Source organism: Somniosus microcephalus, chromosome 24, assembly GCF_052327205.1.
Source record: "Somniosus microcephalus isolate GS21.2 chromosome 24, FLI_Smic_1.0, whole genome shotgun sequence".
NCBI lineage: Eukaryota > Metazoa > Chordata > Chondrichthyes > Squaliformes > Somniosidae > Somniosus > Somniosus microcephalus.
Window position 1 is genome coordinate 43,288,622 of NC_141010.1, and position 19,278 is coordinate 43,307,899.

The 19,278-nt window shown below is 42.8% G+C and overlaps 2 protein-coding genes across 2 annotated transcripts; both read left to right on the top strand.

Moving 5' to 3' along the window:
* The first annotated feature begins 1,780 nt into the window (after positions 1 to 1,780).
* Positions 1,781 to 7,930, top strand: LOC147101445 (interferon alpha-1-like). Its single transcript, XM_085966727.1, has 4 exons — positions 1,781 to 1,912; positions 2,089 to 2,178; positions 7,484 to 7,723; positions 7,832 to 7,930. Exons 1-4 carry the CDS (start codon positions 1,781 to 1,783, stop codon positions 7,928 to 7,930), a joined length of 561 nt encoding a protein of 186 aa, XP_085822853.1.
* A 4,961-nt stretch (positions 7,931 to 12,891) lies between these two features.
* On the top strand, positions 12,892 to 19,041 carry LOC147101446 (interferon alpha-5-like). Its single transcript, XM_085966728.1, has 4 exons — positions 12,892 to 13,023; positions 13,200 to 13,289; positions 18,595 to 18,834; positions 18,943 to 19,041. The coding sequence occupies exons 1-4, from the start codon at positions 12,892 to 12,894 to the stop codon at positions 19,039 to 19,041; spliced, it is 561 nt and encodes a 186-aa protein (XP_085822854.1).
* The last annotated feature ends 237 nt before the right edge of the window (positions 19,042 to 19,278 follow it).

The window sequence follows — 19,278 nt, forward strand, 5'->3', positions numbered from 1 at the left end:
GTAGGAGAAACAGGAGCAGGAGTAGGAGAAACAGGAGCAGGAGTAGGAGAAACAGGAGCAGGAGTAGGAGAAACAGGAGCAGGAGTAGGAGAAACAGGAGCAGGATTAGGAGAAACAGGAGCGGGAGTAGGAGAAACAGGAGCAGGATTAGGAGAAACAGGAGTAGGAGTAGGAGAAACAGGAGCAGGAGTAGGAGAAACAGGAGCAGGAGTAGGAGAAACAGGAGCAGGAGTAGGAGAAACAGGAGCAGGAGTAATGATCTTAAATCCGGGTTGTCTGGTTACTGAGCCTTCTGCCGCTGGAAACAGCTTCTCCTTATTTATTCTATCAAAACCCTTTAAACTCCTAAGCTTCCTAATCTGCTTTTCCCCTCCGTTCTAAACATTTCTTTTATCATTCTTCCAAAATTCTTCAGCATTAGCTTCCAATTATAGGCATTTTTTGAAATGTTACTTTTACTCTGAGCTCTCCCTCTCTCCATTGACCCCCGGCGTGGATATTCAATGAAATATGCCAAAACTAAAAGATTTGATGAAAAGATTCTCACCAACACATTATCTCTTTAAGTTGCTGCAATATGATTGTTTAACTGAAGCGCCAATAACTTGCTGTCGCGGTCTACAGGCGGGGCTCCTGGGATCTCAGTCCCAGAGACACTCGGGGGAAGTTATTGTGCGCAGTTACAGCTGAGAGTGATTTTGTGACATTCCCTGTGAACGCGGGGAAATCCCGGATATCCCAAACCTTTTCCCAGCCGCCGCTCCCCCCTCTTAGTGTGAGTCGTTCTGTTTACAAACACTCCTCACTTTCGGAAATGACAAAACTCGTCACTTTCCCTGAGACACTTTCGCTTTCAGTGAAATTGACACAAGGCTCATTTCCACAGAGAAACCGACACGGACACTTTCCCGGGAGAGAGACAAGAAAGAAACGAGGAAAGAAAAGGCAAATCGGGAACACTTTCGGACTCCGAGTCGAAGCGGATTAAATATTCTTTAAAACAAAATCTCAAAATGACTCCAGAGAACAGGCCAGAAATGAGAAGCTTCTTGTAGTGAAAGAGCAGAGACTCCGCCAGGTGACTGCGGGCGGAGACAGTGGGCATCAAGCGGTGCCCCTGGGCTGGGAGCCGGGCTCTCTGCAATGTCCCAGCTGCCAAGTGTGAACAGTCCAAGCGCGATGTGAGCCCAGCGGGGAGAGAGCGGGTTTGAAATGGAATGGCTCTCTCTGGAGCCCAGTGTCAGCACGAAAATCCGCCGCCCCGGGATTGCCGCTGTCGGTGTCACTGGAACCCGGGTTATAAAATACAGCCCCCAATACATGTCCACACTCCCACAATACAGAGCCTCCCTCTACACCGCCTCAGTGCCCCGGTGATCCCAGTCCACACAACACGGAGCTGGAAGCGGCCGCTGGTTGGGATCTTCTAGCGGGGACTTTCCTGTCGCTGGATCAGGAATCTCCAGCTTTTGGATTCCTCACCTCAGAAGCAAACCGCACAAACCATTCCTCTCCTGCGGCTCTTCCAAAATCCTGCAGCCCGATTTCACTTTTCGAATGCCACATATTAAAGCCGGCAGCATGGCAGTGAGAAGTCCCAGCAGTGTCCAGCCGCACACCCACAACACTCGGCAACACAGGCGGCCGCTCCCGGATCACAACCGGCTGCATTTCCACTTCCAGACTTTCATTCGGTGGCAAGAACCGTTTTCGGTGCTGAACCCGGATCCGCTCCGTTTCTGATCCTTCAGATCGGTGCTTTACCCTGGGTCGGTCCAGCATGGCTTTGGCGAGTGTGTGGAGATGTTGGGTTGTGTTGGTCTTGTTGTCCGGGTCCCTGAGTCTGGGCTGTGAGAGGCTGCAGTTACAGCAAGTTCTCAACACAGAGACTCTCAGCAAACTGAATGAAATGGTGAGTTTAACCTGCATCCCGAGCCGGATCCGGTCCACAAGGGGTCTGTTTCTCGTGAAAAGTCATATCAGGGGAGATAGTTTGGAGTTTTATAACTTTATTAATTTAAATGTCAGTGATTTTCCAGTATTCCTGTTTCTGGGGTTGTCAGTAACAGCGATTATCTTCTGTCTCAGGGCGGTCGCATCCCCCGACAGTGTGTCATAGAGAGGCTCTCGCTGAAAACCAAGCCCTTGAATCTGGTGAAACTTTCGGAGGGATTACAGGTGAGTGTTGTTTTATTTTATTCAAACTCGAGTTTTATCGATAGTATGAGTTAATTCAACATCCTGGCCAGAACTTTAATCTGGAAATTTAAATCCAGTGTTGGCCGCCCATTGATGTGAACATGGAAAGAGAACTTTTCATTCACTCCATGTCACTCTCTGGAACTATCTCATTCCCTCTAACTATCTCACTCTCTATAACTATCTCACTCTCTATAACTATCTCACTCTCTATAAATATCTCACTCACACTGACGATCTCACTCTGTAATTAATTGATTCCATCTATCTCACTCACTCTATGTCACTCCCTCTAACTATCTCACTCTATCTCATTCACTAACTATCTCACTTCTTGTAATTATCTAACTCCCATCTCACAACCTCTATTCGTTTAACCCCCCTAATCATCTCGATCCCTGCAACCATCAGCTTCCTGACTATCTCACTGCCTCTTACAATCTTACTCCCTCTATCTCACTCCCTCTTACAATCTCACTCCCTCTATCTCACCCTCTCTTACAATCTCACTCCCTCTATCTCACTCCCTCTTACAATCTCACTCCCTCTATCTTACTCCCTCTGATAATTTCATTCCCTCTACCTCACTCCCTCTAACGATCTTACTCCCTCTGACCATCTCACTCAATCTAATCTTTTCACACCCGCTAACTATCTGACTCTCGTGAGTGTGGACATGTATTGGGGGCTGTATTTTATTATCCGGGTTACAGTGACACCAACAGCGGGAATCCCGGGGCGGCGGAAGGTCCCGGTGGAGAGAATTTTAGAATGCTGAAGAGAAAAGACAATGAAGCAGTGCAGGAAATTGATTGGGGTAAGGATAACCAGATTGTGTCAGGAGGGGACAGAGCATAGAAACAAAAGAGTGCACTAACAAATAGGGTCCTGGTAAGAAAAAATGGTAATAAGACAAATAGGGCCATAATACAAAAAAAGTTAACATGTCTAAAAATGTTAAAAAGACAAATCTAAAGGCACCCTATCTGAATGCACGAAACATTCGTAATAAGGTAGACAAATTAGCAGCACAAATAGATGTAAACCGATACGATATAATTGCAATTACGGTGACATGGCTGCAGGGTGACCAAGGCTGGGAGCTGAATATCCAAGGATATTCGATATTTGATATTTAGGAAGGACAGGCAAAAAGGAAAAGGAGGTGGGGTGGCTTTGTTAGTAAAATATGAAATTAGAGCAATAACGAGAAAGGATATTCACTCAGAAAATCAAGATGTAGAATCAGTCTGGGTGGAGCTAAGAAGCACCAAGGGGCAGAAAATATTGGTGGGATTTGTCTATAGGCCTCCAACAGCAGTGGAAATGTAGACGACAGCATCAAACAGGAAATTAGAGATGCATGTAACAAGAGTACTACAGTAATCATGGGAGACATTAATCTACATATAGACTGGCCAAACCAAATTAACAATAATACTGTGGAGGATGAATTCCTGGCTCTGTCCTAAAGCTAAACAAAGGAAAGTACAATGGCATGAGGAGTGTGTTGGCTCTGATAGAATGGGGAGTTTCATTAAAAGGCATGATGGTGGATAGGCACTGGCTAACATTTAAGGAATGAATGCATGAATTGCAACCATTTACATTCCTTTCTGGTGCAAAATCACAAAAGGAAAAGCGGCCCAACCATGGCTATCAAAGGAAATTAAGGATAGGATTAGATGCAAGGAGGAGTCATATAAAATTGCTGGAAAAAGTAGCAAGCCTGAGGATTGGGAGCAGTTTAGAGTTCAGCAAAAAAGGACCAAGAGATTGAATAAGAGGGGAAAAATAGTATATGAGAGTAAACTTGTAAGGAACATAAACGTGGACTGTAAAAGCTTCTACAAGTATGTAAAAAGAAAAAGATTAGTGAAGACAAATGTAGGTCCCTTACAGTCAGAAATGGGAGAATGTATAATGCGGAACAAGGAAATGGCTGAGCAATTAAACAAATACTTTGGTTCTGTCTTCATGGAAGAGGACACAAATATCTCTCCAGGAATGCGAGGGAACCAAGGGTCTAGTGAAAAGGAGGAATTAAAGGAAATTAGTATTAGTAAAAAAAATAGTGCTGGAGAAATTAATGAGACTGAAAGCCGATAAATTCCCAGGGCCTGATAATCTGCATCCCAGAGTACTAAAAGAGGTAGCCATGGAAATAGTGGATGCATTGGTTGTCACTTTCCAAAATTCTATAGATTATGGAACAGTTCCGGCAGATTTGGAGGGTGGCAAATGTAACCGCACTATTTAAAAAAGGAGGGAGGGAGAAAACTGGGAACTGCAGACCGGTTAGCCTAACATCAATAGCAGGGAAAATGCCAGAGTCTATTATAAAGGATGTGATAACAGGACACTTAGAAAATATCAACGGGATTAGACAAAGTCAACAAGGATTTATGAAAGGGAAATCATGTTTGAGGAACATACTGGAGATTTTTGAGGATGTAACTGTTAGAATAGATATAAGAGAACCAGTGGATGTGGTGTATTTAGATTTTCAGAAGGCCTTTGATAAAGTTGCACATAAGAGGTTAGTGTGCAAAATTAAAGCACATGGGATTGGGGGTAATATACTGGCATGGATTCAAAATTGGTTAACAGACAGGAAACAGAGAGTATGAATAAATGAGTCTTTTCAGGGTGGCAGGTGGTGACTCGTGGGGTACTGCAGGGATCAGTGCTTGGGCCCCAGCTATTCACAATATATATCAATGATTTGGATGAGGGAACCAAATGTAATATTTCCAAGTTTGCTGATGACACAAAACTGGGTGGGATTTTGAGTTGTCAGGAGGATGCCGAGAGGTTCCAAGATGATTTAGACAAGTTGAGTGAGTGGGCAAATACATGGCAGATGCAGTATAAATATGAAGTTATCCACTTCGGTAGGAAAAACAGAAAGGTAGAGTATTATTTAAATGGTAATAGATTGGGAAATGCTGATGTACAAAGAGGCCTGGGTGCCCTTGTACACCAGTCACTGAAAGCAAACATGCAGGTGCAGCAAGTTGTTAGGAAGGCAAATGGTATGTTGGCTTTCATTGCAAGAGGATTTGAGTACAGGAGCAAGGATGTCTTACTACAGTTGTACAGGGCCTTGGTGAGTCCACACCTGGAGTACTGTGTGCAGTTTTGGTCTCCTTACCGAAGAGAGGATATACTTGCCATAGAGGGAGTGCAGCGAAGGTTCACCACACTGATTCCTGGGATGGCAGGACTGTTGTATGAGGAGAGATTGGGTCAACTAGGCCTGTATTCACTAGAGCTTAGAAGAATGAGAGGGGATCTCATTGAAACATATAAAATCCTGACAGGGCTAGACAGACTGGATGCAGGGAGGATATTTCCCCTGGCTGGGGTGTCTAGAACAAGGGGTCACAGTCTCAGGATACGGGATAAGACATTTAGGACTGAGATAAGGAGAAATCTCTTCACTCAGAGGGTGGCGAACCTGTGGAAATCTTTATCACTGAAAGCTGTGGAGGGCAAGTCACTGAATAAATTTGTGAAGGATGTAGATAAATTTCTAGACACAAAAGGCATCAAGGGGTATGGGGAGAGAGCAGGAATATAGTATTTAGATGCAGGATCAGCCATGATCATGTTGAATGGCGAAGCAGGCTCTAAGGACCGAATGGCCAACTCCTGCTCCTATTCTTCTATGTTTCTATCTTCTCAAGCACTTGAATCATCTCACACCCTGGAGTAGAGATTCCGCTTTTGGCATAATTGCCGATTCTGGTGCAAAGTGCAGCCACAATTGGGCCCATTTTGAATAATGTTTTTCCCCGAGATTCCACTTAAACTCATTTTCATATCACTGAACACAAAATCTGCCATGAACCAGCGCAATTGGGCAGCGTTTTAAAATGTATTTTTTTTAAACATTTGATTCAAAAAATTTGGAATTATACATTTAAAAGTGTTAACTTGACGAAATTTGATTAAAGCAGCAGAAAATGTGTTTATTACAAACAAAAGGATTTTTAATCACAGTGTCAATCCATCACCTGTGAGTAACCTGAGTTTAAATTACTGATCTTCATTCTTAAAAAATATATTAAACCATTTTCTAGTTATATTGGGGTACTTTTGTCAAGTTCTTTGTAAAGTAAAACAAAAATCACATTTAGAAGCTTTTAAAACGCACTATTTAGTGTCCTAGCACCCAAAAGAACCAGCTTAATTTCTAGAGCCTCCCTGAAGGCCTGTAAATTCACCCGGGGGCGTGGCCAATTTTGTGGGCGGGGCCTGCTTCCAGCGCGATGTGTTTAAAACCAGTGCGGAATGTCGCAGAAACTCGAGTTGTGCGTAGACCAAAATGCATCATTTCAGATTTCTCTCTCTTAAATTTCATCTGCCATATGTCTGCCCATTTCACCAGTCTGTCTGTGTCCTCCTGAAACAAGTAACAATATTCCTCACGGTTTACTACATCTCCGAGATTCGGGTCATCGGCAAATTTTGAAATTATGTTATCTGTAAATTTTGGAATTATGTTCTGTATACTCAAGTGCAGATCATCAATGTATATCAAAACCCCCCAGCAAACTTGGGTGCATCCCATCTGGGCCGGGTGATTTTTCAAGCGCTGCCGACTTTTAACTAACTTGTCTTTATCAATCGTTGTCCTGTCCAATTACCCTACTGCCTCCTCCTTAATGTGACATAGGCAGCATTCTCTACTTTAGTGAAGACGGATGCAAAGTCCTCACTTAGTGCATCAGCCAAGCCCTCTGCCTCCACAGGATCTCTTTTCTAGTCCCTAATTGATCCCACCCTTCCTTTGAATGCACTATTACTGTTTATATGCTTAAAAATGACATTTGGGTTCCCTTTTATTTTCCTGCTAATCTATTCCCATACACGGTCTTTGCACCTCTTATTTCCCTTGTGAGTTCTCTTCTGGATTTTCTTTTGTATTTGGCTTGGTTCTCGACTGTATTATGAGCCTGACATTTATCATAAGCCTCCATTTTCTGTTTCATTTTAATCTCTATATCGATAGTCATCCAGGATTATCGAGGATTGGATTCCATTCTTTTCCCCTCCTGGGAATGTGTCTGGAGATTACCCGAACTATTTCCGCTTTGAAGGCCTTCCATTGTTCAGTTACTGTTCCACATTGGGCCAGAACCCCTTTCAACTCACTGAAATTAGCCCTCCTCCAGTTTGAGTATTTTCACGTATGATTCTTGCTGGTCCTTTTACATAAGCACTCTAAAATTAAATGGGACCAGATCCCCTCTAATGTCATTGTGTGTATTTTGCACAGACCCAGGACAGGATCCAGATTGTCCATCAAACACTGCGTCAACTCACCAAGATCTACAGCATGAACCTGGGCTCGGTCACATGGCCCCGGGACAAGGTGGAAAACTTCCGTCTTCTCCTGGATCGGCAGCTCGAGGAGCTGGAAGAATGTGTCAGGAAACCAGGCTCAGAGTCCAGGCCGAGGAGAAACGCCTCAATTCACAAATACTTTAGGAAACTGAGAGAGTTTCTCAAACAGAAGGTGGGACAATTGATATTTGGCTGTGTGATTACTGACATGTAGTTCATTTCACCCCATTTAAACCCATTCATTCTCTAATGGATTTTCCTGAATATTTCTCTTTTTCAGAGATTCAGTGACTGTGCCTGGGAAATAATCCGTGCTGAGACCAGGGCCCGTTTACAACAGATCCTTACCATAACTGCAAAAATCAGAAGAAGAAGTTAAATATTTTCCATAGACGTGTTTAATAGAGACTGGGAACAATGAATAGTTATTTAAAAATTGTTGACTTTTATAAATTGTTACATTCCAAGGACATGTTTAGTAGAGACTGGGAATGATGTTCATTTATTTAAAATAAATTCTATTTATTACAAAATATATATTTTTTGCAATACTGACACTATTTGCAGCAAGGTGACTGTTAGAGAACAAGGAATGTCTTGATAAGTTTTTATATTTGATTATTTATTTTAATTTATTGATATTTATTACTGTGATATTTTACTGTGATGAAATGTTAGTGTTTCCCGGGGGGGAGTCTGAGGAAAATGATGTTTCTGTCCCTTCCTTTATTGAATGGCAGCTGCTACAATGAAAAGTTTCATCTCGGGTTCGCTCTGTTGGGCACCTTATTGTACTCGCTGGTTTTCCAGTGTCAGCTCTCTGGACCGGCCCACCCGGCTCACACTCCTTTTGCTCCTGATCTCATCGGAACTGAGTCAATTTTATTATTGTGATACCTTCATACGATAAAACATTACAGTTTTAACACAATATCTAAAGTCAAAAATGAGAAGGAACTGAAGATTTTTCAATGACATGTTTAATACAGACTGCGAACGATAAGCTATTTTAAAGACCCCTAAATTTTACAAAATATATTTTAATTATATATAAAGTATTACTAATTTTACAATGTTGTCAGCTTGGCTCAGATATAATAGACTGAGTCAGAAGGTTCTGGGTCAAAACCCCACCCCAAATGAACTCTTTTATTTCCATTTAGCTGCAAGGCTCCTTATTCCAGTTGCTGAACTTCCAGTGAGAACTCTCTGCACTGGGAATGCCTCGGCCAATACCCAGCTCTGGCACTGGTTGCCATGGTACTGTCGGGCTCTCACGGATAGGGTTTTGCTGACCAATAACCCCTGACCTCATCCCTGACCTGCACTGACCTTTACATTTCTGCTCTGCCAGTGGCCAACACTTCAACTCGCCTCATCGTGCCTTCCTAATTTATTGATATTTAAAGTTGTGATGACATCATGTAATTAAATGTTAACAGTTTTATACAAAATGTAAAATGAATTTAAAAAGAAGTGTTAATTTATTGATATTTATTAAGAGTTGGGGAATAGAAACTGTTTTTCTAAACTGGAAACTTTTTATACTGAATGAAAACAAGTTGGCATAAATAAATTGTTTACAATATTACACTTTTACTGGAGTGATATTTATTTCTCATTTGTACCTGTCAGTTTTGCATACACACTATAGATACTCTGGATTCCCATACCTGCTGCCTGTTACTGGGTCACGCTCTCTGCTCTATTCTCCTCTCTCCATTGCCTGCTTATTCCTCATCAGTCAAACCTGTGGATCCATTTTGAACCCAGTTGGCCCAATTTCCGTCTCCTAGGCAGTGTCACTGTTTTACTCTCCTGCCACTCAACTGCATATTCTCCCTCTGAATGAGAGAGGATTGAGCCTGAGGTGTTGAACAGGAAAAGGGAAATTGGAGGCATTAAGTGGAAAGGGACATTCAGAGATACTGAGAAAAGGGGGCGTGGCTGGAGGATCAGGGACACAGTACAGAGGGGGAAATCAAACAATGAGTGGACATGGGCACCAGGCAATGAGTGAGGAGTGGAATGAGTGGAGAATGGGAATGAAAGGCTCTTTTGTGGCATCTTATCCTACACCTTCTGAAAATCTTTTCAATGTTCAGTCAGATTCGCTTTTTTATTTTCCCTTCCCTCGTGTTGCCTTGTTACTCTCCAGCCTTTCTTTGTATATTTATCGTAATAGCTTTATTCTACATCCTCCTCGGGTTTTCCTTTCACGTTCCTCTGTAAAACTGAGGCATGCTACTGATGTTTGCCATTTCGTCACACTCAAGTACAACATGTCCTCAATCACGTATAACTGCGTCCAGCATTTCACTGAATATCCTTTTAATTCTTATTAGCAAACTTCTACTGTCTTTGCCCACAGTCAGTTGATAAACAGACATTTTTTTATCTACAAGATGAAGAGACTTCAGAATCTTGTCAGGGCCTGGAGTGAGGCTTTGGAATGGATTTAACATTCCCACCTGTGACTCAGAGAGTGGAGGGTTCAAACCCCACTCCACACAGTCCCAGCAAGTGGGGGCCTGTCAGACTGTCAATTGGCCTGTGAATGCTTTCATTACTCCACGCTATTCTCTCCAGTGGAAGGTTGTTAAGGCAGGAAAACAACAACCTCATGGCCAAAGGCTTCAACTACATCAGTACAGGTGAATTATCAAAAAAGAATTGCAAATGTTGACATAGCAACTTGCAATGGTAAATGCAGACAAATAAACCTCATCAACATTTCTGACAAGCTTCAGTGAAATTTGTGGCCTAACAATTAGTTACTCTCCCGTGATCTTTTACTTTGGAGTTTACATGGGTAAATTAACTCACACTATTGCTGTCTACGCAAATCCTACCCATTTATCTTTCCACTACTCAGTCCCCAACTAGCTCAGTCCCCACCAGCTCACTCCCATCAAAAGCCCGACATCTTGCCCTTTGAATTATCTGAGCCAGTGGCCAGTTTGTGAAATCAGGCTGTAAAGTTCACATAGGCAAGACCTATTATAAATGTTGGTATTGTACTTTATATTGGGAAAAAGTTAACTCAAACAGTGTGACACAAGCGTGACATCTGGAACTCTGACTATGCAACAGGAAATGAGCAAGGATATAAGATTATTTTATATTATAGATTAATGTGCTGATAAAAGTCCTTGATGTTTCCCTTTATGTTTCCCACCAGTGTTTATAATATAGAATAACAGAGTCACTGAATCATAGAATGATACAGCAGCATATGAGGCCATGTGGCCCATCGTGCCTGTGCCGGCTCTTTGACTCAGTGATACAATTAATCCCATCCCCCTGCCACTTCCCCAAAACCCAGACAATTTTCCCCCTTCAAGTATTTCCCAATCCCCTTTAGAAAATTATTATTGACTCTGCTTCCACCATCCTTTCAGGAAGTGCATTCCAGATCAGACCAAAAATAACGACTGATCATCTCATCTCTGGTTAAGAACATAAGAAACAGGAGCAGGAGTAGGAGAAACAGGAGCAGGATTAGGAGAAACAGGAGCGGGAGTAGGAGAAACAGGAGCAGGATTAGGAGAAACAGGAGTAGGAGTAGGAGAAACAGGAGCGGGAGCAGGAGAAACAGGAGCAGGATTAGGAGAAACAGCAGCAGGAGTAGGAGAAACAGGAGTAGGAGAAGCAGGAGCAGGATTAGGAGAAACAGGAGCGGGAGTAGGAGAAACAGGAGCAGGAGTAGGAGAAACAGGAGCAGGAGTAGGGGAAGCAGGAGCAGGAGTAGGAGAAACAGGAGTAGGAGTAGGAGAAACAGGAGCAGGAGTAGGAGAAACAGGAGCAGGAGTAATGATCTTAAATCCGGGTTGTCTGGTTACTGAGCCTTCTGCCGCTGGAAACAGCTTCTCCTTATTTATTCTATCAAAACCCTTTAAACTCCTAAGCTTCCTAATCTGCTTTTCCCCTCCGTTCTAAACATTTCTTTTATCATTCTTCCAAAATTCTTCAGCATTAGCTTCCAATTATAGGCATTTTTTGAAATGTTACTTTTACTCTGAGCTCTCCCTCTCTCCATTGATCCCCGGCCGTGGATGTTCAATGAAATATGCCAAAACTAAAAGATTTGATGAAAAGATTCTCACCAACACATTATCTCTTTAAGTTGCTGCAATATGATTGTTTAACTGAAGCGCCAATAACTTGCTGTCGCGGTCTACAGGCGGGGCTCCTGGGATCTCAGTCCCAGAGACACTCGGGGGAAGTTATTGTGCGCAGTTACAGCTGAGAGTGATTTTGTGACATTCCCTGTGAACGCGGGGAAATCCCGGATATCCCAAACCTTTTCCCAGCCGCCGCTCCCCCCTCTTAGTGTGAGTCGTTCTGTTTACAAACACTCCTCACTTTCGGAAATGACAAAACTCGTCACTTTCCCTGAGACACTTTCGCTTTCAGTGAAATTGACACAAGGCTCATTTCCACAGAGAAACCGACACGGACACTTTCCCGGGAGAGAGACAAGAAAGAAACGAGGAAAGAAAAGGCAAATCGGGAACACTTTCGGACTCCGAGTCGAAGCGGATTAAATATTCTTTAAAACAAAATCTCAAAATGACTCCAGAGAACAGGCCAGAAATGAGAAGCTTCTTGTAGTGAAAGAGCAGAGACTCCGCCAGGTGACTGCGGGCGGAGACAGTGGGCATCAAGCAGTGCCCCTGGGCTGGGAGCCGGGCTCTCTGCAATGTCCCAGCTGCCAAGTGTGAACAGTCCAAGCGCGATGTGAGCCCAGCGGGGAGAGAGCGGGTTTGAAATGGAATGGCTCTCTCTGGAGCCCAGTGTCAGCACGAAAATCCGCCGCCCCGGGATTGCCGCTGTCGGTGTCACTGGAACCCGGGTTATAAAATACAGCCCCCAATACATGTCCACACTCCCACAATACAGAGCCTCCCTCTACACCGCCTCAGTGCCCCGGTGATCCCAGTCCACACAACACGGAGCTGGAAGCGGCCGCTGGTTGGGATCTTCTAGCGGGGACTTTCCTGTCGCTGGATCAGGAATCTCCAGCTTTTGGATTCCTCACCTCAGAAGCAAACCGCACAAACCATTCCTCTCCTGCGGCTCTTCCAAAACTCCTGCAGCCCGATTTCACTTTTCGAATGCCACATATTAAAGCCGGCAGCATGGCAGTGAGAAGTCCCAGCAGTGTCCAGCCGCACACCCACAACACTCGGCAACACAGGCGGCCGCTCCCGGATCACAACCGGCTGCATTTCCACTTCCAGACTTTCATTCGGTGGCAAGAACCGTTTTCGGTGCTGAACCCGGATCCGCTCGGTTTCTGATCCTTCAGATCGGTGCTTTACCCTGGGTCGGTCCAGCATGGCTTTGGCGAGTGTGTGGAGATGTTGGGTTGTGTTGGTCTTGTTGTCCGGGTCCCTGAGTCTGGGCTGTGAGAGGCTGCAGTTACAGCAAGTTCTCAACACAGAGACTCTCAGCAAACTGAATGAAATGGTGAGTTTAACCTGCATCCCGAGCCGGATCCGGTCCACAAGGGGTCTGTTTCTCGTGAAAAGTCATATCAGGGGAGATAGTTTGGAGTTTTATAACTTTATTAATTTAAATGTCAGTGATTCTCCAGTATTCCTGTTTCTGGGGTTGTCAGTAACAGCGATTATCTTCTGTCTCAGGGCGGTCGCATCCCCCGACAGTGTGTCAGAGAGAGGCTCTCGCTGAAAACCAAGCCCTTGAATCTGGTGAAACTTTCGGAGGGCTTACAGGTGAGTGTTGTTTTATTTTATTCAAACTCGAGTTTTATCGATAGTATGAGTTAATTCAACATCCTGGCCAGAACTTTAATCTGGAAATTTAAATCCAGTGTTGGCCGCCCATTGATGTGAACATGGAAAGAGAACTTTTCATTCACTCCATGTCACTCTCTGGAACTATCTCATTCCCTCTAACTATCTCACTCTCTATAACTATCTCACTCTCTATAACTATCTCACTCTCTATAAATATCTCACTCACACTGACGATCTCACTCTGTAATTAATTGATTCCATCTATCTCACTCACTCTATGTCACTCCCTCTAACTATCTCACTCTATCTCATTCACTAACTATCTCACTTCTTGTAATTATCTAACTCCCATCTCACAACCTCTATTCGTTTAACCCCCCTAATCATCTCGATCCCTGCAACCATCAGCTTCCTGACTATCTCACTGCCTCTTACAATCTTACTCCCTCTATCTCACTCCCTCTTACAATCTCACTCCCTCTATCTCACCCTCTCTTACAATCTCACTCCCTCTATCTCACTCCCTCTTACAATCTCACTCCCTCTATCTTACTTCCTCTGATAATTTCATTCCCTCTACCTCACTCCCTCTAACTATCTTACTCCCTCTGACCATCTCACTCAATCTAATCTTTTCACACCCGCTAACTATCTGACTCTCGTGAGTGTGGACATGTATTGGGGGCTGTATTTTATTATCCGGGTTACAGTGACACCAACAGCGGGAATCCCGGGGCGGCGGAAGGTCCCGGTGGAGAGAATTTTAGAATGCTGAAGAGAAAAGACAATGAAGCAGTGCAGGAAATTGATTGGGGTAAGGATAACCAGATTGTGTCAGGAGGGGACAGAGCATAGAAACAAAAGAGTGCACTAACAAATAGGGTCCTGGTAAGAAAAAATGGTAATAAGACAAATAGGGCCATAATACAAAAAAAGTTAACATGTCTAAAAATGTTAAAAAGACAAATCTAAAGGCACCCTATCTGAATGCACGAAACATTCGTAATAAGGTAGACAAATTAGCAGCACAAATAGATGTAAACCGATACGATATAATTGCAATTACGGTGACATGGCTGCAGGGTGACCAAGGCTGGGAGCTGAATATCCAAGGATATTCGATATTTGATATTTAGGAAGGACAGGCAAAAAGGAAAAGGAGGTGGGGTGGCTTTGTTAGTAAAATATGAAATTAGAGCAATAGCGAGAAAGGATATTCACTCAGAAAATCAAGATGTAGAATCAGTCTGGGTGGAGCTAAGAAGCACCAAGGGGCAGAAAATATTGGTGGGATTTGTCTATAGGCCTCCAACAGCAGTGGAAATGTAGAAGACAGCATCAAACAGGAAATTAGAGATGCATGTAACAAGAGTACTACAGTAATCATGGGAGACATTAATCTACATATAGACTGGCCAAACCAAATTAACAATAATACTGTGGAGGATGAATTCCTGGCTCTGTCCTAAAGCTAAACAAAGGAAAGTACAATGGCATGAGGAGTGTGTTGGCTCTGATAGAATGGGGAGTTTCATTAAAAGGCATGATGGTGGATAGGCACTGGCTAACATTTAAGGAATGAATGCATGAATTGCAACCATTTACATTCCTTTCTGGTGCAAAATCACAAAAGGAAAAGCGGCCCAACCATGGCTATCAAAGGAAATTAAGGATAGGATTAGATGCAAGGAGGAGTCATATAAAATTGCTGGAAAAAGTAGCAAGCCTGAGGATTGGGAGCAGTTTAGAGTTCAGCAAAAAAGGACCAAGAGATTGAATAAGAGGGGAAAAATAGTATATGAGAGTAAACTTGTAAGGAACATAAACGTGGACTGTAAAAGCTTCTACAAGTATGTAAAAAGAAAAAGATTAGTGAAGACAAATGTAGGTCCCTTACAGTCAGAAATGGGAGAATGTATAATGCGGAACAAGGAAATGGCTGAGCAATTAAACAAATACTTTGGTTCTGTCTTCATGGAAGAGGACACAAATATCTCTCCAGGAATGCGAGGGAACCAAGGGTCTAGTGAAAAGGAGGAATTAACGGAAATTAGTATTAGTTAAAAAAATAGTGCTGGAGAAATTAATGAGACTGAAAGCTGATAAATTCCCAGGGCCTGATAATCTGCATCCCAGAGTACTAAAAGAGGTAGCCATGGAAATAGTGGATGCATTGGTTGTCACTTTCCAAAATTCTATAGATTATGGAACAGTTCCGGCAGATTTGGAGGGTGGCAAATGTAACCGCACTATTTAAAAAAGGAGGGAGGGAGAAAACTGGGAACTGCAGATCGGTTAGCCTAACATCAATAGCAGGGAAAATGCCAGAGTCTATTATAAAGGATGTGATAACAGGACACTTAGAAAACATCAACGGGATTAGACAAAGTCAACAAGGATTTATGAAAGGGAAATCATGTTTGAGGAACATACTGGAGATTTTTGAGGATGTAACTGTTAGAATAGATATAAGAGAACCAGTGGATGTGGTGTATTTAGATTTTCAGAAGGCCTTTGATAAAGTTGCACATAAGAGGTTAGTGTGCAAAATTAAAGCACATGGGATTGGGGGTAATATACTGGCATGGATTCAAAATTGGTTAACAGACAGGAAACAGAGAGTATGAATAAATGAGTCTTTTCAGGGTGGCAGGTGGTGACTCGTGGGGTACTGCAGGGATCAGTGCTTGGGCCCCAGCTATTCACAATATATATCAATGATTTGGATGAGGGAACCAAATGTAATATTTCCAAGTTTGCTGATGACACAAAACTGGGTGGGATTTTGAGTTGTCAGGAGGATGCCGAGAGGTTCCAAGATGATTTAGACAAGTTGAGTGAGTGGGCAAATACATGGCAGATGCAGTATAAATATGAAGTTATCCACTTCGGTAGGAAAAACAGAAAGGTAGAGTATTATTTAAATGGTAATAGATTGGGAAATGCTGATGTACAAAGAGGCCTGGGTGCCCTTGTACACCAGTCACTGAAAGCAAACATGCAGGTGCAGCAAGTTGTTAGGAAGGCAAATGGTATGTTGGCTTTCATTGCAAGAGGATTTGAGTACAGGAGCAAGGATGTCTTACTACAGTTGTACAGGGCCTTGGTGAGTCCACACCTGGAGTACTGTGTGCAGTTTTGGTCTCCTTACCGAAGAGAGGATATACTTGCCATAGAGGGAGTGCAGCGAAGGTTCACCACACTGATTCCTGGGATGGCAGGACTGTTGTATGAGGAGAGATTGGGTCAACTAGGCCTGTATTCACTAGAGCTTAGAAGAATGAGAGGGGATCTCATTGAAACATATAAAATCCTGACAGGGCTAGACAGACTGGATGCAGGGAGGATATTTCCCCTGGCTGGGGTGTCTAGAACAAGGGGTCACAGTCTCAGGATACGGGATAAGACATTTAGGACTGAGATAAGGAGAAATCTCTTCACTCAGAGGGTGGCGAACCTGTGGAAATCTTTATCACTGAAAGCTGTGGAGGCCAAGTCACTGAATAAATTTGTGAAGGATGTAGATAAATTTCTAGACACAAAAGGCATCAAGGGGTATGGGGAGAGAGCAGGAATATAGTATTTAGATGCAGGATCAGCCATGATCATGTTGAATGGCGAAGCAGGCTCTAAGGACCGAATGGCCAACTCCTGCTCCTATTCTTCTATGTTTCTATCTTCTCAAGCACTTGAATCATCTCACACCCTGGAGTAGAGATTCCGCTTTTGGCATAATTGCCGATTCTGGTGCAAAGTGCAGCCACAATTGGGCCCATTTTGAATAATGTTTTTCCCCGAGATTCCACTTAAACTCATTTTCATATCACTGAACACAAAATCTGCCATGAACCAGCGCAATTGGGCAGCGTTTTAAAATGTATTTTTTTTAAACATTTGATTCAAAAAATTTGGAATTATACATTTAAAAGTGTTAACTTGACGAAATTTGATTAAAGCAGCAGAAAATGTGTTTATTACAAACAAAAGGATTTTTAATCACAGTGTCAATCCATCACCTGTGAGTAACCTGAGTTTAAATTACTGATCTTCATTCTTAAAAAATATATTAAACCATTTTCTAGTTATATTGGGGTACTTTTGTCAAGTTCTTTGTAAAGTAAAACAAAAATCACATTTAGAAGCTTTTAAAACGCACTATTTAGTGTCCCAGCACCCAAAAGAACCAGCTTAATTTCCAGAGCCTCCCTGAAGGCCTGTAAATTCACCCGGGGGCGTGGCCAATTTTGTGGGCGGGGCCTGCTTCCAGCGCGATGTGTTTAAAACCAGTGCGGAATGTCGCAGAAACTCGAGTTGTGCGAAGACCAAAATGCATCATTTCAGATTTCTCTCTCTTAAATTTCATCTGCCATATGTCTGCCCATTTCACCAGTCTGTCTGTGTCCTCCTGAAACAAGTAACAATATTCCTCACGGTTTACTACATCTCCGAGATTCGGGTCATCGGCAAATTTTGAAATTATGTTATCTGTAAATTTTGGAATTATGTTCTGTATACTCAAGTGCAGATCATCAATGTATATCAAAACCCCCCAGCAAACTTGGGTGCATCCCATCTGGGCCGGGTGATTTTTCAAGCGCTGCCGACTTTTAACTAACTTGTCTTTATCAATCGTTGTCCCGTCCAATTACCCTACTGCCTCCTCCTTAATGTAACATAGGCAGCATTCTCTACTTTAGTGAAGACGGATGCAAAGTCCTCACTTAGTGCATCAGCCAAGCCCTCTGCCTCCACAGGATCTCTTTTCTAGTCCCTAATTGATCCCACCCTTCCTTTGAATGCACTATTACTGTTTATATGCTTAAAAATGACATTTGGGTTCCCTTTTATTTTCCTGCTAATCTATTCCCATACACGGTCTTTGCACCTCTTATTTCCCTTGTGAGTTCTCTTCTGGATTTTCTTTTGTATTTGGCTTGGTTCTCGACTGTATTATGAGCCTGACATTTATCATAAGCCTCCATTTTCTGTTTCATTTTAATCTCTATATCGATAGTCATCCAGGATTATCGAGGATTGGATTCCATTCTTTTCCCCTCCTGGGAATGTGTCTGGAGTTTACCCGAACTATTTCCGCTTTGAAGGCCTTCCATTGTTCAGTTACTGTTCCACATTGGGCCAGAACCCCTTTCAACTCACTGAAATTAGCCCTCCTCCAGTTTGAGTATTTTCACGTATGATTCTTGCTGGTCCTTTTACATAAGCACTCTAAAATTAAATGGGACCAGATCCCCTCTAATGTCATTGTGTGTATTTTGCACAGACCCAGGACAGGATCCAGATTGTCCATCAAACACTGCGTCAACTCACCAAGATCTACAGCATGAACCTGGGCTCGGTCACATGGCCCCGGGACAAGGTGGAAAACTTCCGTCTTCTCCTGGATCGGCAGCTCGAGGAGCTGGAAGAATGTGTCAGGAAACCAGGCTCAGAGTCCAGGCCGAGGAGAAACGCCTCAATTCACAAATACTTTAGGAAACTGAGAGAGTTTCTCAAACAAAAGGTGGGACAATTGATATTTGGCTGTGTGATTACTGACATGTAGTTCATTTCACCCCATTTAAACCCATTCATTCTCTAATGGATTTTCCTGAATATTTCTCTTTTTCAGAGATTCAGTGACTGTGCCTGGGAAATAATCCGTGCTGAGACCAGGGCCCGTTTACAACAGATCCTTACCATAACTGCAAATATCAGAAGAAGAAGTTAAATATTTTCCATAGACGTGTTTAATAGAGACTGGGAACAATGAATAGTTATTTAAAAATTGTTGACTTTTATAAATTGTTACATTCCAAGGACATGTTTAGTAGAGACTGGGAATGATGTTCATTTATTTAAAATAAATTCTATTTATTACAAAATATATATTTTTTGCAATACTGACACTATTTGCAGCAAGGTGACTGTTAGAGAACAAGGAATGTCTTGATAAGTTTTTATATTT

Bases quoted from the DNA above. Each gene is read 5' to 3' on its own strand.
- LOC147101445 (XM_085966727.1), top strand. From the start codon at position 1,781: ATGGCTTTGGCGAGTGTGTGGAGATGTTGGGTTGTGTTGGTCTTGTTG. The intron at 2,179-7,483 runs GTGAGTGTTGTT...TATTTTGCACAG, and splicing joins AACTTTCGGAGGGATTACAG to ACCCAGGACAGGATCCAGAT. The intron at 7,724-7,831 runs GTGGGACAATTG...TCTCTTTTTCAG, and splicing joins GAGAGTTTCTCAAACAGAAG to AGATTCAGTGACTGTGCCTG.
- LOC147101446 (XM_085966728.1), top strand. From the start codon at position 12,892: ATGGCTTTGGCGAGTGTGTGGAGATGTTGGGTTGTGTTGGTCTTGTTG. The intron at 13,024-13,199 runs GTGAGTTTAACC...CTTCTGTCTCAG, and splicing joins TCAGCAAACTGAATGAAATG to GGCGGTCGCATCCCCCGACA. The intron at 18,835-18,942 runs GTGGGACAATTG...TCTCTTTTTCAG, and splicing joins GAGAGTTTCTCAAACAAAAG to AGATTCAGTGACTGTGCCTG.